Source organism: Dipodomys ordii, unplaced genomic scaffold (assembly GCF_000151885.1).
Source record: "Dipodomys ordii isolate 6190 unplaced genomic scaffold, Dord_2.0 Scaffold107, whole genome shotgun sequence".
Lineage (NCBI taxonomy): Eukaryota > Metazoa > Chordata > Mammalia > Rodentia > Heteromyidae > Dipodomys > Dipodomys ordii.
This window is the reverse complement of record NW_012267323.1, coordinates 2,410,302-2,432,724: the sequence shown is the minus strand read 5'-3', so window position 1 is coordinate 2,432,724 and position 22,423 is coordinate 2,410,302. Positions and strand designations below refer to the sequence as shown.

General features: G+C 48.9%; 1 protein-coding gene across 1 annotated transcript in view; it reads left to right on the top strand.

Moving 5' to 3' along the window:
* The window catches only part of Dock3 (dedicator of cytokinesis 3), a 187,819-nt gene extending 165,458 nt beyond the window's left edge, over positions 1 to 22,361 (top strand). Inside the window, exons 42-54 of the mRNA XM_013028052.1 lie at positions 481 to 647; positions 799 to 885; positions 1,323 to 1,502; positions 2,098 to 2,181; positions 2,304 to 2,420; positions 4,705 to 4,826; positions 6,047 to 6,185; positions 6,705 to 6,852; positions 12,535 to 12,653; positions 13,935 to 14,022; positions 17,354 to 17,476; positions 18,013 to 18,095; positions 19,311 to 22,361. Coding sequence (XP_012883506.1) covers positions 481 to 647; positions 799 to 885; positions 1,323 to 1,502; positions 2,098 to 2,181; positions 2,304 to 2,420; positions 4,705 to 4,826; positions 6,047 to 6,185; positions 6,705 to 6,852; positions 12,535 to 12,653; positions 13,935 to 14,022; positions 17,354 to 17,476; positions 18,013 to 18,095; positions 19,311 to 19,820 — 1,967 coding nt within the window. The 3' untranslated portion in view covers positions 19,821 to 22,361. The remainder of the gene's footprint in view (positions 1 to 480; positions 648 to 798; positions 886 to 1,322; positions 1,503 to 2,097; positions 2,182 to 2,303; positions 2,421 to 4,704; positions 4,827 to 6,046; positions 6,186 to 6,704; positions 6,853 to 12,534; positions 12,654 to 13,934; positions 14,023 to 17,353; positions 17,477 to 18,012; positions 18,096 to 19,310) is intronic.
* Positions 22,362 to 22,423: the final 62 nt, after the last annotated feature.

Here is a 22,423-nt window from a genome sequence, read left to right as displayed (position 1 = left end):
CATATAGTGGTCATCAGCAGGAAATGAGGTAGCTTCGCAAACTAGCTCCTATCAGCAGTTTAGCCTTCACCCTGCCCTGTGAGGAGCCTGCCAAGATTGTTAGGGGCGATTATTATACAGTGTAACTGGGATCCTGTGAGGGCTTTTGTTATGGGCCAGCCCAAACCCTTGCAACATTCTCCCTGCATTCTTCTGGCCTCTTTCCCTTATTTTTTAAAGAGGAAGCAGATAATACGTAGCTCTTACCATCTCATGTTGGCTGAGTGCTGCTAAGACTACTTGCTGATCAGGGAAAAGAAGATAATTTGTCTGACTCTGATTAGGCCTCATCTGCCCCAAATATGTTAACTGCTTCCAACACTGCTACCAGTAGAGAACAGGGGCTATGGTGCTTCTTCTTTCAGGTACTAACAGGGGTCAGTTACTCAGGTCTTTCTCTTTGATAAGTCTGGATTTCCCTTCACTCCATACCACGCCCAGACTTGCAGATCTATGCAGTGACACCCATTCCAGATTATGTGGATGTTCTGCAGATGGATAGAGTACCAGATCGTGTCAAGAGCTTCTATCGAGTCAACAATGTGAGGAAGTTCCGCTATGACAGGCCTTTTCACAAAGGCCCCAAGGACAAGGAGAATGAGTTCAAGGTGAACAAATAAAGGAAAGCAGGGGTTGTGCTCACAAGTGCAAGGGCTAGCCTGATTTTGTTGGGAAATCAGCACTATTGCATCTCTTGGGTCAGGCAGGTGGTGCAAAACTTGCCTAACTGCATGCTATTTGACTGTGCCCTCCCTGCAGAGCCTGTGGATTGAGCGTACCACACTGACTCTGACCCACAGCTTGCCTGGCATCTCTCGGTGGTTTGAAGTGGAAAGGAGGGAACTGGTGAGTTACGCTTTACAGCCACTCCCTCATGACTCTGGGGAGCTTTCTCTCTAAGGACTGAAGGAAGAAAGAATTTGGGCCATCTGCCTAGCCTCAGCTTCCCATGTCAGTCCTATGATGGGAGCTTTGGGTGCCTTCTCTCATCTAAACCACACAGCACACCTTAGCACACCTTAACCTTCCAGTTTACAAATAAGAAAACAGTCTCTCAATGAAACCAGAGCTCTCTGGTTTCCGTGAGCTTAGTGCTCTTACTGCTTGCTGAATTTCCAAGTACCTATAAGGACCTTTCAGAAGAAAAAAGTAGAAAGGGCCCAGGAAGTCCTGAGGCCATGGGACAAAGGAAATCAGTGTTACAGGGGTAGAATGCTGCTCTCAGAAATGTAATGTGGGACTATCATAGTTCCTGGGAGGACTCTGTGCTCTTGTGTCCCCAGGTGGAGGTGAGCCCTCTGGAGAATGCCATCCAGGTTGTTGAGAATAAGAACCAGGAGCTTCGAGCCCTGATTAGCCAGTACCAACACAAGCAGGTGCATGGCAATATCAACCTGCTCAGCATGTGCCTGAATGGTGTCATTGATGCAGCTGTCAATGGAGGCATTGCACGCTACCAGGAGGTAAGCGGGACCCTGGATCAGACCCACATAGGCAGCATGGCTAAGAAGACCATTCAGAAGCTCCTTTTCTCAAAATTGCAGCCATCCTGGGAAGCTTTCCCAGCTAACCATCTTCTGATTAAACTAGCACGAGATAGTTCTAAGGTGAGGCTATAAGCTCTTGACGTGACACAGCTTTCTAATGGGGCCTGTTCTTCATTTCTATTCCCTGAGCTCCGTCATGTGGTTAATCCATCTGATTATGGGAGAAAGTTAAGTGGCCTCCCGGGGCCATCTCTTTATGAAAAAATGAGTTGTAGGCTGGCTAAGATGCTAGTCCCCAAACCCAGGCCATCATTCCTGCCTGCCCGATTCAGATCACGCAGGCTCTGTGAGGCACTGAGGCCAGCATCCCAGTTAAGGTGACTTGGTCACCGCCAATTCTGCTCAGGAATGAAAAAAATAATAATAATAAATCCCAATTATCAGAGCTTCAAGTCAGAGTTACTAGTGAGGAGGCAGCCTAGCTGCCTTTTAGGGTCACCTTTGAACTCATGTTTCTGGGGCCCCATCTTAGGTAGGAAAATAATTTCTTATCTGGCCTTTCTCTTCACAGGCCTTCTTTGATAAAGATTACATCACCAAACACCCAGGAGACGCAGAGAAGATTGCTCAACTCAAAGAGCTAATGCAGGAGCAGGTATAGCTTGCAGGATTTTGAGGCCTGCCACCAGTGAGAAAGGCCAAATATTTCCGGATGACTGTAGTTCTTAAGTCTGTTTCCCTGCTTAACACAGAGGCCTTGTTTGGCACCCTGTATAGGTCCATGTCCTTGGAATTGGGCTAGCAGTCCATGAAAAGTTTGTACACCCAGAAATGAGGCCTTTGCATAAGAAGTTGATCGATCAGTTCCAAATGATGCGGGCCAGTCTGTACCATGTAAGTTGATCCCTGACCTGCCCCTGCGGTACTGCCTCCAGACCCATGCCACAAGCTAAAGAAAACTAGGAGGGAGGGTGGGAGTGAGAAGCTGTCCCAGCCACAGTGATGCAGGAGTCAGGTGTGGATGCTCTATTCAGGGCAAAGGTGATCAGGATCCTCTCATTCCCAAATGAGGAGTCAGAGTCAAGGACAAACAGCAACAACAAAACAAAAACTTCTTTTAGGATACCAGGCTAGTGCATAGAGATTTGCATATGTAGATGAAGAGTTTAATTAAAGTATGTGGCCTACATGAAGGGGTCTATTTGGAGATTATTTTCTTTGCAAGAGCCTAAAAGATTTAAAATATGATCTAAGGCAGCTCTCTTTCTCCTCTCTCTCCCTCTCCCACTCTTCGTTTCTTTTCTTCTCCTCTGACTCCCTTCTCTCCTTCCCTCTCCCCTGCATCTCAACTTCTATGATGTCTAGTGACCCAGGCTCATATCTCAGAAAGTCTTAGCAGCCAGTACTTTCCTCTTGGCTGCTTTTAGAACTATCAGACAGATTCTGTGGCTAGACCTGGCCCTAGAGGCCTCCCAAACTCTGGCCTTGGCCCTTTGGCCTGATGGACCAATATTCCAAGGACCTATATTCCAAGATCAGTTTTCCTTGGCAGGGTCTTTACAGGAAATTCTACTTGGCTAAGGATAGGGCTCAGATAGTCCTGAGTCTCCTATTCACATACTTTTACCCAATTTTTTAACCATGGGGCTGTTTCTATATGTATTCTAGAGAAGCCTTCCTGCGTAGGAAGTTTAAGGCTGGCTCCCAGACCTCAAAGGTTATGATCCCAAACCACCTGCTATACTATCCCATTCTCAGTCAAGCTCTTCTTTTGCCACCTGTTAATATTATCTATTACTAGGCAGAATTAGAACTGTTAGATGCTGAGCCAGGCTGTTATGGACAAGAAGTTACTCTTTAGGAATGACCCCTAGCCACAGAGGCTATAGATGGACCACTCCGATTCAGTGGGCCTGCTCCTTGTGGACCTACTTTGTTCTTGGATGCTATAAGTCATCTTAGTCCCACCAGTCTCCAGTGCAAGTCTTAGCCTGTTTCTGTACAAATAAGGACAGAATGAAAAGTAAAAGTGGAAAAGAATAATGTCATATTTTAAATGAAGACCATATTTTTCAGAGGAAAGCCTCTAGAGCCTAAAATTTCTTCTTCCTATCAGGATTCTCCCATGGTGTTTCAAGGTGAAATGTGAAGAAAATTAATACCCTCCCCTTAAAACTATAAACTGACTACTTAAAAAAGAACTTGAGTAGTATCACTCCATGATAGATATTCTATTACCTGTAACTGTGTCTCCTGTTAGCTTGGCTTGTCTCTACTGTATGCAGACTTCCTCATCACAGCAGGTGGACCAGGCAACCTAGAGCCTAGCCACAGGAGTTGTGCTCTGTCATCTGGGCAGCCCAGTTACTGTGTCAGAAAGCACAAAATGCTTGTGCATACACAGCAAGTGCAGCCATGTGCACACATGGAAGTGTCTTCTCAGACTGCATACGTATATTTCATCCTTAGGCACAACACTTTGGAAGTGAGGACAACCTGCTGCTTCTTCAGACCAAGCTCAGAAACAGCTGTAGACTTAGAACCCTGTCGACTATAGATTGTGAAGGACTTGAGGAAGTCATGCTTTGTTTCTTGAGTCACAAACAGAGACAGACTAATGTGCCTTTACCCAAGAGGGTGTAAGATTAGAAGTTGCTGCCACGAAGTCTACATACTTAGTAAGAATTTAATATGCCAAAATCGAACTGTGCTGTTTTTCAATTACATCAGGACTTTGTTTCCTGTTTCCCCATAGACCATGTCACAGGCAACTTAGCTCACTAAGAACTGGTCCATTCAGCAATCCAATAAAACACAGCCCCAATCCTTATGTAAGATCTTCTCACTAACAACTTATAATAAGTTCTTCACCTCCTCTCCAGCCCTGTTGCACTTTATTTTATATTAAGAGAAAGTCATTAACACAGTCCTTTATGCGCAAACCAACCTCAGCTTATTTCCAGGTATGCTTTCTATTAGCAGAGTCCACCCAGGGTTTCATGGCTTCTGGTACAGCCTCTAGTATAGTTAGGGGAGTGTTTAATCATCACCTAAAAGAAATCAGCAGTTAAGATGATGGTTCTTGTTTTTACATTTTTAACCACCAGCCAGCACATCCCTCTTACCCTTTGCAGATCGATTCTTTGCTCTCTGTGAACACACATGCGTTTCTCAACAGGAGTTTCCAGGTTTGGATAAACTAAGTCCTGCATGTTCAGGCTCCAGCACTCCCCGGGGAAATGTTTTGGCATCACATAGTCCAATGAGCCCTGAAAACATCAAGATGACCCACCGGCACAGGTACGGCCTTAGGACTGGGGAGGGCTCCTTCCAGACAGGTAAGTCTGGAGGATAAGCATCAGAGAAAAAGAGTTCTAGAGAGTGCGTGTGTATTCTTGAATTCCCTGTTACCTCCCCCCTGTACTCCCTCACAGCCCTGCCACGCAGCTCTTGTCACAGGACCCAGGCTCTGCATCCGACTGGATGTCACTGTCCTGGGTGTACACATGCTATTGTGGGAATACAGAGGAATAGCATCAGGTCAAATCCTGAAGGACAGTTAGAAACTTGCTATGCAGAAAAAAGGTTAGGAAAACAATGTGATGAGATATAGGCAAAGTAATGGACACATGCAGAACCCTTAAGGTGTGAACAAGTCACTTTGATCAGTACTTCATAAAGCCAAGTGGCTGGAGTAAAGGACTCTAGGGCATGGAAGCCAGGGCAGAGTCAGCTCTGCATGGGCCTCTTCATGTGGATCTTTGGGCTTAACCCCAAGGCAAATGAGGATTAGCAGTTGGTTTTATGGAAGAGAATGAGATAAAGATGTGGACATTCAAAGTGTCTGCTTGAAAATCAAGAGTTCTGGCCTGGCTGAGCTCAGCTAAGGATATTCAGTCTGTAGGATAGGAGGACAAGGTTTGGGGAGAGAACAATGAGAGATCTATTGCTTAGATTTGTTTTCCACCATGAGCGGCAGCCCAAAACAAGAGTGGCCACTCAGTGAATGAGTAAGAAGAAATCAATGAAGGGCTTCCTGGTATTGATAGAGCAAAACTGTTGACATGCCTATGGAGTCTGGTGTGGAAGGAAACCCACAGATAGTTCGTTGCCAATTATTTTGATAAGGCCTCAATACCAGGAAGACACCTCTGACAGGAGAAGATGTCATCATGGTTGTGGATAGGGATAGGCAACTGCTCAGACTAGCAAACCCATAGCAAGAGGGAGGTGAAATCCTCGACCTGAGTATCATTCCTCTCGATAAACTGTGAATGCCACCAGACTGAGTGGCCAGTCCATTATAGTCCTTCCCAGGTCAGGGGCTCCTGAGCAGCAGAGTGAAGCCCAGGACTGCTCCAAGCCTCAGATGGATGTCAACCTTGGCTACAGCACACTCCCAATCAATGATGGCCAAGGCCTGGGATGACCATATGCACATCCCTCCGCTGTCCCTACTACCCAGCATGCTTTCTCAGCCATGGCCTGATTCCTCCCTATTTCCCCACTCTTGCTCACAGCCCCATGAACTTGATGGGCACAGGCCGCCATTCATCATCCTCTCTCTCCTCACATGCGTCTAGTGAAGCGGGAAACATGGTGATGATGGGCGACAGCTCCATGGGCGAGGCTCCTGAGGACCTGTACCACCACATGCAGGTACCAGAGCTGTCCAAGGAGAATGGGCAGGGTACCATGCCTAGAGGACTCACTTTTCTGTGGAGGATCTGGTCTGAGGGCTGGCAACGCTGCCTAGTTCTCTAGTTTCTGACTTTGTAAACCCCCTCACCAGAACTAGCAAAGCTGCCTTCTTTCTACATACCATTCCCAAGTCTCAGTCCTCGAGCCTTATTTTCCAAGAAGGAATTCCAGTCAGTCCTGGCTGCTCTCACTGATGAGAAAGATCCTCTGCCAGCTTACTTTCTAGCTTGATGTTCCTGATGGCTAGGTTCTGCATCCTCTATGGGTACCTAGTAGAACCAACCCAACAGTTTTCCTCCATGTGGGTGGTTTGGGTAGTTCTTAGTTCTAGCCATCAGCCTGGCCTCCCTCAGGGTCCAGGATACCACATCAGGCACTGGGTCTAGATACTTCAGGGCATGAAGAAGCCAACTCTGGGCCAGTCCCTCAGTCCTGAACATTCAGAACTCTGTCCTGCTGATTTCTCTCCCTTTGCAGCTCACGTATCACAACCCCAGGTACCAGGGCTCAGTCACCAACGTCTCTGTTCTGTCCTCGTCCCAGGCAAGCCCTTCTTCCTCCAGCCTGAGTTCCACTCACTCAGCACCATCCCAGATGATTACCTCTGCTCCTTCCAGTGCCCGAGGTAAGATGGTAGGGAACTGCTTTGAAGAGAGGGCTTCATGATCTCTACTCATCCTCTGTCTTCTGTGAGAGTGCTCTGTGTCTTGGAGAATGTTTGTTTGCGCTTTTAGCATCAAGGATTCAAGGGTTCCTGGCTCCAGACCCTTGTCTCTAGTTGGCGCGCCAACTAGAGACATTGCTGTGGCAGTGTCTACTGCTCTGGCTACTGTGCTGCCCTGGCTAGCCAGCACTGCCTTTCTACCTCAGTAATGACGTGGCCCAGGAGAAAGCTCAGTTCTTTCCCGCTGAAATGTTTGCAAGAATTAGCTTCCAGTCAAGGCAAAAAGTAAGTCTTTTGCTAGGTATAATCCTAGCTATAATCCTTGATCTGAGGATCAAGGTTCAAAGCCAGCCTGGGAAGGAACGTCCATGAGACTCTTATTTCCAATTAACCACCCGAAAACCAGAAGTGGCGCTGTGGCTCAAGTGGTAGAGCTCTCGCCTTGAGCTGAAGAGCTCAGGGATAAGCGCCCAGGCCCAGAGTTCAAGACCCATGACTGACCAAAAAAAAAAAAAAAGAATGAAAAATGGTATAAATTTACATTTTGGAAGATTACTAAAAGAAAGATTCTCTTCAAAGTACACAAACCTTGGAGAGATTTGAAGATTGGAAATAGTATGACACAGTGGAATGTCAGTGACCAATTGTGAAAAGCTGTGACAGTGTGGGGGAAGGAAATGTGAGTTACAACAGCGCAGTCACCTGCTTCCACCTTTATCTAGCTGCACATTTCCATAGGGGAACAGGTCCAGTGAAGACAGAAGCTGAATGTGAAATACAAGTCTTTATACACACCAGCCCTCAGTCTGATGCCATTCTAGCATTCATGCTGCCTTCCTCGTAGGAACTATGGGATCCAGATAAGGGGAGCCAACATTTGGGAGCAGTCCTCTCAAGTGTTAAACCAATGAACCAACAAATTGGTACATGCTAAAGATTTGTCAGCCTGTTAAGACTGCAAAAATAAAGAAGAGACAGAACACTGAAGGATGGCTTTGGGAATAAAAAGGAAGGAAACCTTGGAAGTAGATGTGAACATTTACTAGGAGGTCAGCATTTAGTGTCTTGCAGAAAACACTCCTGATTAAAGCTGTAGAAACAAACTTAGTTACCACCCCCTCCTCCCAGTTGAGTTTTGTTGTTGTTTTCCTTAACCTGAAAATTTTTTTTTTTTTTTTTGGTCCGGTCGTGGAGCCTGAACTCTGGGCCTGGGCGCTGTCCCTCAGCTCTTCAGCTCAAGGCTAGCGCTCTACCACTTGAGCCACGGCGCCACTTCCGGATTTTTCTTTTTGCTTATGTGGTGCTGAGGAATCGAACCCAGGGCCTCAGGCATGCAAGGCAAGCGCTCTGCCACTGAGCCACCTTCCCAGCCCTAACCTGAAATTTTTAAGATAGTCTTAGTTAGATCTTCGATTTTATCTGGCTATTCTTAAGAAAGATCTCTGAGTCATGATTGTTGTTAAAGATTGTATTACTTTGGCATTGCTTAGATATTCTTCTGAGATACGGTTGCCGTCAGGGAAGTTATATGCAGGCTCTTACTACCTTTGTCCTTCTAGCTTACTAGTTACTGGTCTCTTCATAATACCAAGCTCTTACCAAGTGCTTACTGGGGAATTTGCATCGATCTTGCCTTAAGGAAAGCACTACATCAGACAAGAAGAGGAATTATTTTCTCCTCCTTTGGAAGTAACTTTTAATTTCAAGTGTCTTAGTTATCTGTTGTGCACAGTAGGCCAAACTCAGAATACAAGGGTCTTAAAACATTGCCATCTCTCACCAGGCTATGACTTAACAGGGCTCACTGAATCAGATGTCACCTAGGGCTCATTTGAGTTTGATGTCCAAGAGGGCTTACTTACATCACTTTCCGTTAGTGATGGCTGTCAACAGGGAGCTGAGCTCGGACTGTCAACTTGAGCTCCTACATATGACTTTCCAAGTGACCCTAGGCTTCTCTCAGCATGGCTACTGATTTTCCCCAGAGCAAGCAAGCATTCCAAGAAACCCAGGCAGAAGCTGCCTGGCCATATTTCTACTGACCAGTGAAATCACTAAGGTCGAGGGGAGGGCCCTCAGGAAAGTGAATAGGGTTCTACCTCATTTTGCTTATCCCCATGTTGTGAGAAGTGGCATGGGTGTTTTGGGAAGAAAAGCATTAATGGACATTTTTTAGAGACACTCAGGGAAGGTTGAGAAAAGTCTTCTCCCTTTCTGAGTAGATATTATGTGCAAATGTAAACAAAACAACTACATAGAACTGGGCCCTACTGGCAAAAGTAAACAAAATGACTAAATCGAACAAAGAAGGATGGCAAGGGTAGATGCAACCAGAATGAGAGGAAGACAGCTGAGTATGGAGCCATACCAACTATTCACTGAAGAGCCGGAAGGATCTTGAGTTTGAGGCCAGCCTGGACAAAGTTAGCAAAACACTCAACAAGAGAAAAATGAAAGCTGGGCCCTGGTGGCTGCAATCCTAGCTACTCAGGAGGCTAAGATCTGAGGATTGAGGTTCAAAGCCAGCCCAGGCAGGAAAGCCTGTGCAACTCTTACCTCCACTGAATCACCAGAAAGCTGGAAGTGGCCCTGTGGCTCAAGTGGTAGAGCACTTGCCTTGAGCTGAAGAGCTGAGGGACAGCGCCCGGGCCCACAGTTCAAGCCCCATGACCAATAGAAAGAAAAAAAGAGGGCTGGAAATGTGGCTTAGTGGTAGAGAGCTTTGCCTAGCATGCATGAAACCCTGGGTTTGATTCCTTAGTACCACATACACAGCTGGAAGTAGTTCTGTGTGGCTCAAGTGGTAGTGTGCTAGCCTTGAGCAGAGAGGTTCTGGGACAGTTCCCAGGCCCTGAGTTCAAGCCCCACAATCCATATGAGAGAAGAACAAGCTATATGACATCATAGGATAAGACATGTTTTCCAATGAAGGTGGCAGATGCAGAAGTAAATGCAGATGCAGTCTGCGTAAAGAAGGGAACTGTCTTGTCTACTCTGAGGTTAACGTCCCTTGTTACTGATGAGGGGATGGCTTTCATGGAGGCGGTCTGAAGCAAAGTCTTCATTGGATTTACTTCTTCACTATCAGGAGTGGTCATGAGGCCAATGTCCTTCAATGCCATACCCATCCACCCTGTCTACCCAGTTGCTTTGGAACCCTCTGAGATGAATAGCTTACAAGACAGTCTGACCTACTATAAGTCAGCAGCTCCCTCTGGTGGTTAAGGGCTGCTTAGAGGCAGAGAACAGATTTTTGAACCCAATCTAAGTAGGGTGTAGCCTCCATTATCAGAGTACAACTGAAATTGTTCAAAAGCTAGAAGCTCTCATCACATTTTAATGTCTTCATGGGAAGTTATCATCACTCCTCTCCTACCATAGGATTAGCTGTGTAGGGTAGAGGGCAGTGGAATGGAATTGAGGCAGTAGAATTGGACAAGAAGCATAGCACCAAGCTGGGCGCTGGTGGCTCACTTCTGTAAGCCTAGCTACTCAGGAGGCTGAGATCTGAGGATCACGGCTCAAAGCCAGCCTGGGCAGGAAAGTCCATGAGACTTATCTCCAACAAACCACCAGAAAACAGGGAGTGGCGCTGTGGCTCAAGTTGGTAGAGTGCTAGCCTTGAGCTAAAGAGCTGAGGGACAGCACCCAGGCCCACAGTTCAAGCCCTATGACTGACCAAAAACAAACAAAAAAACAAGTACAGTACCCCTTTACTAAGCACCAGAAAAACCACTGTAACATGAATCCAAATCCTCAGCAGAGCACCTAAGCCCTGCCTGGACCTGCACACTGATGTCCCCCCCTTCACTTGAATGAGGAATAGTGAGTACACAGATGTGGGGCTGGCTTCCTGAGCCAAACTGAGCGCATGAGCTGCAATAACGTGGACAGCCTGAAGAGGTAGTTTCAACACATGCCTGGTGTGGAATGGGTATGAGGTAGGAGTTTGATGTGACTGAGTTGATGTAAAGGTGCTGTGAGGAGGTTTGGGGGGTTTGTTGTTCGTTGTTTCATGCTTGCTAAATGGAAAGCAAGCCCTGTCCAAAGGTGTTCTGAATTTCTCACTGGGAAGCCCCTAGACAGATCAACAGGATATGGAGCTTTTTTCCCTTTTTCCTTACATAGCCATCTTCTTGGTTAAAAAAAAAAAAAAACAAACCTGCAAGTCAGTAAAATTCAAGCCAAGTTTTCCAGTTATATTTTAATAATTCCTTTATCAAATGAAGGTTATTTTCAAAGACTTAAGTCTTCAAGCCAGTCCTGAGGTTCTGCAGATTCTACAGCTCGACAATGGAAGAAGTTGTGGGGAAAGTTACGTTACTGATACTATTGACTTCTTGAACTAAAATGAATAGAGAGACTTCTCAAGGAAACCCAAGGCAAGCTGGCTGCAGAACTTTTTTTGGGGGGGGTGGGGGGAGGTCCAGTTGTGGGGCCTGAACTCTGTCCCTCAGCTCTTCAGCTAGCGCTCTACCACTTGGGCCACAGCGCCACTTCCAGCTTTTTTCTTTTTGCTTATGTGGTGCTGAGGAATTGAACCCAGGGCCTCAGGCATGCAAGGCAAGCGTGCTACCACTGAGTCACCTTCTCAGCCCGTGCAGAACTTTTCTTAGCTGTGTCCTGACATGTTAGCACTGCCCCGCCCCAGGAAGACCCCAGAGACCCCAGGCACAGCCTGTAGGAGCTGGTGAGCTATGCTCAAGGGCTGCTCCCAACTGTCTAGGTTCTAAGAGCATATTACAGAGAGGGTTTCACCACCTGAGCCAGCCAGAGGCACCAGCATTCTCCACAAATGGACTGGTGCACTCTTGGCTTCCCATTAGATGTGCTGATATCTAGCAGTGAACACTTGGGGAGCTGTCCAAATTACCCACACCCCAAGAAATCCACCAAGTCATTCTTACTGCTTCTGTGCAAGTTCTCTACCTAGACCTATAATCTGAATCTGATGACAGTCGCCTCACAGGAGGTAGAGTGTGGCCTTCAGAGGATAAAACACGAAGTAACTTACCTCTGGAGCCTGGGTTAAAGCAGGGTTCCATGCTTCTGAGCTCTCTGAAGGGAATATCAGAGCCACTCTACACAAGGCCACAGGTTCCCAGACAGCCTCGTTCTAGGGCTGCAGTAGGATTAACAGCAGAAAGGCAGAGGCCAGGTGTTGGAGATCTCTGGCAGATGGTGCGGAGAGCTATGTGTCGCTGGTATTTGGAGAAGGTAAGTATGTAGAGACCCAGTGTGTGATGTCAAAATGATGTGGCTGTTCCTTAAGTGTCTGTCTCTGTGTGATGATTCCATCACAAACCGGCCCACACCTGTGCCTGGGATTCCTAGCAGAGCCAAGCATCCAGGCCACACCCTGAGCTGAAAGCACTCGCTGCAGAGACCTTAACTTTCTCTGCTCCAGTTGTCAACTGTCCTAACCTTCTGCCTCTGAACACAGTGTTTGGCGGGGGGAGGGGCCTTCCCAGCAGGAATGCCTTGGCTGGGTGACAGGTGCAGTCCCCACAACCACCTAACTACCAGATTTGCTTCATTCCTTTTATCTGCTGAGCTCACCCCAACTGTACGGGGACGTTTGACCACTGAGTCCCTCCATCTGTGGTTTGTCATCTGTGCGTGATTGTTCTCACTTGGTTACAGGCTCTCCCTCTCTGCCAGATAAGTACCGCCATGCCCGGGAAATGATGTTGCTGCTGCCTACACACCGGGACCGCCCAAGCAGTGCCATGTATCCAGCAGCCATCCTGGAGAACGGACAGGTAGCAGCCCCTGCCTGCTGACTGCCCTCTGCTATTATTGTGTTGGCCTGAGTTCCCCTCGTTGCATTTGATGGACCTTCTGTGTTGTCTTGTATGCCTCCTGTGTTGTGACATAAGAAGGCTGCTGAGCTCCTGAATGGAGGCAAGGGGGAGGCCCCTTACAGGGCATGCAGTGTACCTGAATGAAAAACACACCCACACCCACACACCTGTACTACCTGAATGAAACACACACACACACACACACAACCCCCCCCCCCCCCAGTACGGGTGTAGGTAGGATAGCAGCAAGGTTGGACCCAGTACTGCTTGAATCTGTTCTTCTGGCTAGCTTCCTGGACTACTCATTGCATCTGGCAGATGAAATCAGTTTTTGCAACCCATCCCGAAGTGGCTGTGAAGGTAGGTCAGGAGGATGTCCTTGCTGTGTGTAGGGCATCCTCACTGGACAGGTCTGTCTCTTTTAACTGTCCAGCCTCACTGTTTGCTGGGACTCCTCTCCATACCTTTAGTAACAGCTCCCCAAACACCCTGCCTAGAGGCCTGAACCAGGTGAGGCTTGAACTCAGCTCTTCAGCTCAAGGCCAGCATTCTACCATTTGAGCCACTGAACCACTGCTGGTTTTCTGAGTGGTTTATTGGAGATAAGAGTCTCATGGACTTTCCTTCCCAGGCTGGCTTTGAACCTCGATCCTCAGATCTCAGCCTCCTGAGTAGCTAGGATGACAGGCATGAGCCACTGGTGCCCAGCTGCACCTACCCTTTTGAGTACATCAAACTCACCTTCAAATAAGCACTGCCAAGTGCCAGGAGTTTCTCAGTGGCACTTCTCTGTTCCCGATCAGCCTTCCCAGGGAGATCTGCCAAGCTCCCAGCAGAACAGCATGTGATTCCAGGCTTAGTGGCTTCCTTCCCTCCCCTTGGTGCTGACATGGAGTTCACATAGCCTCTCTAGGAGGTGACATCTATCAGTGCTCATTGGGAAAAAGGGATCTTCCAATCATTTCTGTAAGGAGATCTCCCTGGTAGACAGGTGGATGTATGCACAGGTAGAGGGCCCAAGGTGCCAGCTTGGGATGATGGTGCCTCAAATGTCCTGCAAGTCTTGCCCAGGGCTGGCATCAGCTTCTCCGTGCATCTCCAGCATGAGCCTCCCACTGCTTTGGGCTCATCTGATCTTGGAAGATCCTGACTCCTGCAATCCACCCTACTACTTCCCAAGATGTAGCTGGTTATTTTCACACAATGATGGGTGTTTTTTTTTTTCCCTCTCTCTCTCAGCCACCAAACTTCCAGCGGGCCCTGTTCCAGCAAGTAGTTGGAGCCTGCAAACCCTGCAGTGACCCCAATCTGTCCATGGCTGAGAAAGGTATTGTTCCCCTTCTCCAGGACTGCCTACATGCTGATCACCACACTGAATGTCCGTCTTGTCCCTCCAGCTGACAAGGGATGAACCATACCCCAACGAGACTATTCATTAATGCTAACCAATTCCTAAGCTCACCCTTTTACCCACATCTGGTTTGGATCTTGTTTTGTCTGTATCTCTCCCTTTCGCCCAGTCCCTTCCTCTGAGAAGCCTCAGCTACCCTTAACCCAACTTCATGCAAACTCAGGCTGCAGTGGTAACCTTCCCCTAGGCTCTTCTTAACCAGCCCCCAGAATTCAACAAGCCCTTTGATCCCTCTGGTCTCTCGGAAACCTCTCCTAGGAGTTCAGAACAAGTCCATAAAAGCCCTAACAGGAATGAAAAGGACACACCAAAATGAATTTCCCAAAGCTCAGGTTCTCTATAAATAAGCAGTCAGTGCTCCAGAAGAGTCCAGTTGCTCTAGAGCCACTCTGGAGAACAGCTGCCATGAGTATACCTAAATTACAAGGCCTTCACTCACCCATTCCACAAGACTGAGAAGTCCTCCTCAGAACTGGAGCTCTTTAGAGCACATGGCATTTTACCCCATATTCTGCTTCTGCGTGCCTATATGACCCTTATAACTGGCCTAAAGCAGGCCCTAGACGCTTGAGATAGAATTTAACACAGAACAGTACCAAAATGGCAACAGTGGTGAGTTTTCTGCCACCCAGAAACTTTGTCCCCTAGATTCTTTCCCATCTGTTGGAGTTTATAGCATACTGCAGGGGGCTGTCCCCTGTCCTGTCAGAACAGGTCCCTCCCAGGTTTCCATCCTGTCGTCATACCTGCTGACCTCACTGTTCCTTGTCCTCGCTTGATCATCCTGGAGGACAAGGACCTCTGTGTCGTATTTAAGGAGATGAAACACTTGGCTTCACACCCTCAGTGCCTGGTGGGCATATTGATGCCAGACGATGAGCCAAAAGGGGTTGCTGAAGATGCCTTCCCAGACTCAAGGCTCCGCATTATGAAAACAAACCACTCCTTGGGCTCCTGCACCTATGAGCCAAAACAGAGTTCATGTTTTGGCTTTGAGGACCAGAATTCACAGTGGGTTTTCTTCAGTCTGAAGTACAGAGCAGTTAAGAACTAGCCAAGAGCTCACATAGTCTCAGAGCTCAAATGAGTGTTAGCGGCCAGACCAGGATGCTACGCCAACTGGACAGAGAAAAGCCTCAGCTTCAGGCACACTGTAGCAAGAAGCTAGATAAGCCTACCCTGGGTATTGGAGGAAAGGCAGAGTGTCCCAGAACACAGGATACACCAAGAGCAACTATGTCCACACCACAACAAATTAGGTATTTGTCTGGTAGCAACACATCTGCCCTAGATTCCTAACTGAAAATTCCAGAAACTGTACCTTCTTGTGCATGTGGTGGCTATTCTCTTGTCAGTTAACATCTTGGGTTCCATAAGGACCCTACCTCTCACTTGCATAGACCTTTTGGTTAATGTCTTTTCCACCAGGAAAGCCTGCCTCTGCTAGGTGTGCACTGGGGGCCCTAGGCCAGTGCTGGCCAGATAATGCTAGCGGATACAGGGGGATTGCTATTCAACTAGGATAAGTCATCCTGTCTTAGCCCTTGTACATGGTGACGGTCCACAGGCCTCACTGCTCACAAACAGCAGGCTAAGGCCCCACTTGATGGCTTCTGGTTCACATGGAGCAGCTCAGGTAGACAGCCTTTTGTACACCATTACAGCCTTGCCAGCGTCCTTCCTCCACATTCTTCCTTGTGATTACATTCCATGGGGCTTTTTGTGGATCAACTTTTGCAGCCCTACAGTTCTTCCAGGGGCTGTAATACATTAGAGATCCTGATCCATCAGATCCCTCAGATCCATGACTTTTTTTTTTAATGTGTATGATGCAGTTCTTTTGGAGGAAAGATTGCTTCACTACTTAAGAACATGTAGCTCCTGCCATGTCTTGGAAGGAGCATGAACAGGAATAGTTCTGCTCTTGGGGTGGCTCAAGCCAGTGATGCCATGTGCAGAAACTTGCTTGATGCTTGGGATTCTTTCCTCCCTGCGTGAGAAACAGCTGGGCTGCCCCAGCTCTCCTTCCTCGTGTTAGACAGCACCCGGCTGAGCCAGCCGTGGAACTCAGGCTGTTTGGATAGTAACATTCTCTCTTACGCTGCTGTCCCTGAGAAAGAAGGAAAAGGACCTATCAGCTGCTTATTCCTGGATCACTATGGGCCCATCCCCTTTAGTCATTCTCCTCAAAGTCCAGACTCTTATCTCCAGCAGGCCTTGCAATCCCCAACTCAGTGACTGATCCAGGAAAACCTAAGCCTCTGGTGCCTCTAGTTTCCCTTTAGCGCCTGCTGCCCTCCCCTGCTGCTAACAGCCCATAAGGCTCCAGAGAAAGGGCATGTTTCTTCTTGCTGACATTAGTTCTCCAGGAGGAATTAACCTTTCCTACATCTGCAGAGTGGATCCCCTAAGTTCTAACCATTGTTCTTCTCCCTCTCTCCCCTACATCTGTTGCTGAGGGTGGCACTGGGCTTCTTCCTTCGTCTGAAGCCCACTCTATTTTGTATCTGTGGCCAGTGGGCACCTCTCTAGATGTCCCAAAGCATCCACAAGCTCCACAGCCTCTCTTACCTCTCAGGAAGCAATGGATCCGACAGGCTGGGTTCGCTACTTTTCTGAAACAGTTGCATCGCATACCTCTCCTTGCCTAGACAAACTCTGTGTCATCCCCAAACCCAGCCAGTGGGCATAAGAGCAACAGGGATAGGTCAATTTCAGTGTCACCACAGGTCCCCTGTGGGGCCAGTTTAAGAGATAAATCATGTGTATTCCCTGGCTGTGCTCTGGAAGGATAGTCTTATCACCTGGCTTGCTCCCTGCTTTCCCCCTGGGGCCTGGGTAGAAGAGCCCTGACCTTTGATTGGTAAGGAGCTCTGTGACCTGCCTTATGTATTCTCAGTCTCTTCAGCCTCTTCTGTCCTTCTGTGCCTTCTCTTCTCCTGCCAGACCTGAGACTGCAGATGTTCGCTTCTTGCATTTACTGTCAGCTTGCCACATCCTGAACACTCTTCAGACATCATCTTACTCCGTTGCCATCCTCTGGGCCAGCTTCCATTCCTTGCCCTTGCCTCTGTGGGCTGTTGTGCCTCGTTTGGCCAGTCTTTAGTTCCCAGAGCTGGCACGCCACTCCCATGTGTACTGGACAGACAGTGCACACTTGGAGAAGCCACAGATCATAGGACAGGCTTCTCCTGGAGAGTGGCTCAAGAAGCAACCTCCACTCATGCCATCTCTTTCCGCCCTTCAGCGGTGCCAGCAGCCCCCAGCAGCTGGAGTCTGGATAGCGGAGCCCACGAGGCCCAGCCCTTCCTGTCTGCCCACATGGGGCACATCCTGGCTCCCCCAGTGCCTCCCCGAAGCCTGCTGCATGGTAAGGAGACCTCCAGTGGGTCCCTAAAATAGTCCTTGGTCTCAGACACTGCTCAAGAGCCAGATCAACAGCCACGTGAGATGAGCAGATAAGGCAGTCTCTGGGCCAGCACAGGCAAGGAGAACACATCAGGAAAGATCTTGCAAGGCTTTGGGGTCAGTAAGTTTCTGAGTCCAGCAGGTTAGCTCAGTAAGGTCGCACCAGCCAGGGAGGCTGAAGACTGCAGAATTCACCTCACCTCTGTCAGGTACGCCACTCATCAGCTGTCACCGACCAGCCAATTAGGCTGCTGCTGCATGCAGTCCATTGTCCCATAGGGTTGAAGCTCTTACTCTTCATGGCCTCCTGTGTGCAGTGAAAGCTATTTGCACCAGCAGCCTGTGTTTTCAAGAACATCAATGTAAAAAGTTCTTCTTCAATGCAGAGAGACCCACAAGGGACTCCTCCCACACCTGCCCAGTTGGCTCAGCAAAATGGTGCTGGTGTACAGCTTAGTAGGGTTCCCAGCTGAAACTCTGGTTCTGTTCCCTTTGCAGGTCATTATTCCCTACACTTTGATGCCTTCCACCATCCTCTGGGTGATAACCCCCCAGCCCTCCCTGCCAGAACCCTGCGCAAGGTAACGTACTGAAGAGCCACTTCCATGGCTTTATCTGCTGTAGACTCACCCTGGGGTCTACAAGAGGAACCTGAGCCCTTCCCTGCTCACTGTCCCTCAGAATCCAGCTGGCAGAAGCTGGTGGTGCTAGAGCCACACTTGAGCCTCAGGTAACCGAGAAACTTTGCAACAAAACTGATGAGGACAGGGAGATCAGAGGAGCTTGGAAACAAAAGACAGTACCAAGAGTACGTGGACACAGAGCTCTAAGGAACTTGGGAGCTGAATACCACAGGCTCTCGAAAGTAGCTAGGTATAAACATCCCACTGATTGCTCATACAGCCTTTTAAACTAGCATGTGGTGAAAGTGAGAAGCACCAGGCACCAAAGCTTTATGGAGCTAAGCTTCATAAAGTCAAACTTCTAGGTTTAAGTTAAGCCTTGGTGTTAAATCTTTCTGCAGGGGTTCAGAAGGTGGCTCAGTGGTACAGCTCTTGCCTTGCATGTATGAGGCCCTGGGTTCGATTCCTCAGCACCACATAAGCAAAAAGAAAAAAGACGGAAGTGGCGCTGTGGCTCAAGTGGTAGAGCGCTAGCCTTGAGCTGAAGAGCTTAGGGACAGCGCCCAGGCCCAAAGTTCAGGCCCCACGACCGGACCCCCCCCCCAAAAAAAAAAAACCTTTCTGCAAATGAGAAGACTGGGTCAAAGAATTTAGTAACAGGGCTGGGAATGTGGCTAGTGGTAAAGTGCTTGCCTAGCATGCACAAAGCCCTGGATTGTATTCCTAAATACCACATACACAGAAAAAGCCAGAAGTGGTGCTGTGGCTCAAGAGTGCTAGCTTTGAGCAAAAGAAGCTCAGGGACAGTGTCCAGACCCTGAGTTCAAGCCCCAGGACTGGGGGGCCGTGGGGGGGAGAGACACTATTTAGTAACAGAACCATGACTCCAGGGTCTTCTCTGCCCTCCGCAACTAGTCTGATAACTCAGCCTTCTGTCAATAACTCAAACCACAGACAGCCTAGAACTTGGCCCCAGGGTGCACCCAGCCAGGGCAAAGAAGTGCAAGGATTCTGGGGCTTCTTGGCTTGCTTGGGTGGGACAAGGGTTGCTGAAGAAATAAACTGATAGTCGATGAGGTTAAAGTTTACATTGTAAACACTGTAACCCACGTGGCTGGCCAGTCAGCCTGTCTAGAGAGGGATTCTAACGTGCCCACCCTTTCCTTCGCACAGTCACCTCTCCATCCCATCCCAGCCTCCCCCACAAGCCCTCAATCAGGCCTGGATGGCAGCAACTCTACCCTGTCTGGCAGTGCCAGCAGTGGTGTGTCATCCTTGAGTGAGAGTAACTTTGGGCACTCCTCCGAGGCCCCACCTCGAACCGACACCATGGACTCCATGCCAAGCCAGGCCTGGAATGGCGATGAAGACCTTGAGCCACCCTACCTCCCTGTCCACTACAGCCTCTCCGAGTCGGCTGTCCTGGACTCCATCAAGGTCCAACCATGCAGAAGCCACTCAGCCCCGGGGTGCGTCATCCCTCAGGACCCCATGGACCCGCCTGCGCTGCCACCCAAGCCCTATCACCCCCGCTTGCCAGCCCTGGAGCATGACGAAGGCATGCTGCTGCGTGAAGAGACCGAGAGGCCGCGAGGCCTGCACCGCAAGGCCTCACTGCCTCCTGGGAGCACCAAGGAGGAGCAGGCCCGCATGGCCTGGGAGCACGGCCGAGGGGAGCAGTGAAGGGCGAGGAGGCAGCTGCCACCTTCTGTGAGCAGCTGACCCAGCACTCCAGGTCCGAAAAGCAAATCCCTCCCAGGGAGCTGGAGAGGCTTGGCACTCAGGAGAGAACCGCCTCGAGTCTGTTCTACTGCCGTGAACTCACGTGCTGCCATGTTCAGAGGCCACAGCAGCATGAAGGGTTGTGGTATCTTTTTTTTCTTCCCCCTCCCCCCCCCCCGCTTTCCATTTCTATGAATTTTCCTTTCTTTTCCTTTATGCAGTAGATGCTTTCTTCCTCCTGCAGTTCCAGACTCCATGGAGCTAAACAGAGATATTGCACAGATGAATTGCTTTACAGCATTGCAGGGCCCAGGAGCAGGAGCGCAGGCTCTCCCTCCAGGGCTGAGATGCACAGAAGAATGGAAATTGCACTAGGGACCTCTTCCTTTGCTGTGTGGACAGGAAAGTTCATGGTTGCATTCAGGGATTGCGAGGACCACATGGGCTACAGGTCACAGGTGGACACAAAGAGGCCACAAGCTGTTTTTGCACAAATGCTTGTCCGCCTGCCCACTCTTCCATCCAGGAGTGTGCAACTGAGGGGCTGGTCAGGCCAACCTGCCAACTCAGGCACGTGACTAGCCTAACTGCATGCCCAGGGCACACTGCCAGGCTTCCATGGGCCAGCCTTGTCTCCTGTTCCACCTTGGACTTGTCTCATCATTTGTATTTGACTGGTTGTTCCCTTCCAATCCAAACACCTCCAGAAGCCTCCCCGGTGAATGGATCTGCAGGGTCGTCTCCCACCCGCCGAGGCTTGGAGCTCTGGAGGAGCAGAGCCAGAAGGACTCTCACTCCTAGAGGCTAGGCCCCCTTCTCATGTGCTAGAGAGAGATGGTGTAAGAGTGAGGCTTGTGTGTGGCAGGGGCCAGAAAGCTACTAAGCTTTCCCAGGTGACTAGAACGCCTGCCATGAGCTCCTGAATCAGGGATTTTCAGCACTACCTCTGAGCCATGGGGTTGGCTGCCCAGCCAGGCTTCCAGGCCCTGAGGACGTGTGTGGGTCACATGCAGTAAACTCTTGGGTAAAAGGGGTGGGAGGAAACTTCTCCCTTTGGAAGTAGCCGAACAGAATTGTCATCTTCCAAGTAGCCAAGTAACAGCACCCCGCACTAGGCCCATGGGGACCACCACTCAGGGTTCATTTGGGGTGGACAGGACGATAGTTTCTCCACCCTCCCCAGTCTGTTGGGCAGGGTGCAGTGTTGTCTTTATAGGATAAACTCTTTCAGGTCAGGGCACTGATTTTTCCTCTTGGTGTATTATTTGGGGGGGGGGGTCGGACAGGGTGGGGTGGGTATAGTACTATTTTACCAGGGTGCTTCTAAGTTACTTTAAAAAAAAAAAGCTGTCTTTAAGACAAATTTCTTCTTTCATTTGCTTGAGTTCACATTACTACTGACGGTCATGATTGCCTTCTTATTGCACAGGTGTGTTGCTGCCAGTTCCTTTGGCCTCTATGGCCAGGCCCTGGACCCTAATCCTTCATCCCTTCCCCACAACCCCTTTCCAAACAGAAAAGGCCATCGATCAAGGTGTTTTGCTCTTGTAAGCAAATGCCGACTTGTTTTACAGCAATGCCAGCAAGTAACCTATGGGGAAGGACGGAGGTGTCTGTCTGGGGGTTATGACCAGCGAGGGGCTTTTCTCATCCAATCAGGATTACTCCACGCTGCGTGGGACAGGGGCTACTCAGGAGTGGACAGTCAAGGCAGCTCCAAGCTCGAAGGGCAGACCTGTTCCTGAGCCTAGGGACCATCTGGGGTTCACATAGGTCAGAGGGTCAGGGGTTAGCTTTGCATTTGATTCTTAGATAGGACATCTTTAGATTTTTTCAGGCACTTCTGACCCTCACGTCCCCAGATCAGGCAGTTACATGGAAGATACCTACCTTGCTCTGCGTTGGTGGCCCAAGAGTAAGAGAGGAGTGTAGATTCCTTGGCCTTGTTTTTCCAAGGTGAAACAAACTTGTGTTTTTTCCTCCCCATTTTCCCTAACTGGATGAAATGGACACATTCTGATACCCTTTTGTTGGAGAATCAGCCAGTTGGAGGGAAAATAGGAGGCCGGAGATAAGAATCCTTTGAAAAGATTGTGAAATACTGATTTTCATTCTTTCAAGCTTATTTGTAAATACCTATTTGAATGCTGTGTATTTGTACAGGAATTTGAGCAAAAAATGTATAGAGTGTGATGTCCAATTGGTAATCAGCCCTATAAATGTGTTTTTAACCTCTGGCATTCTGTGCTTATTTAAAACAAGAAGACTAACCACTTCCTTTGTGTATTCATGTCTGAAGAAAAAGTGGTTTAATTTACCTGTGCCAGAAAAGTTAAACAAAAACCCTTTGTACCAATGTCCCGAGAGATTCTCTGCTGTATATATTGTGGTAGCATGTTCGCCATCCAGCCAGTGATGTGAATGTCAGATGTAAATACCTGCCCCTGGACTCTGCTCCCCGCTCCCTGGATGCTGTGATGTGAATTAAAGATACATACCTGATACCCGAACGCTGATTCGTGAGTGGGGCGGCGCAGGGCCTTTCCCGCTCCGGCTCCGGCCCG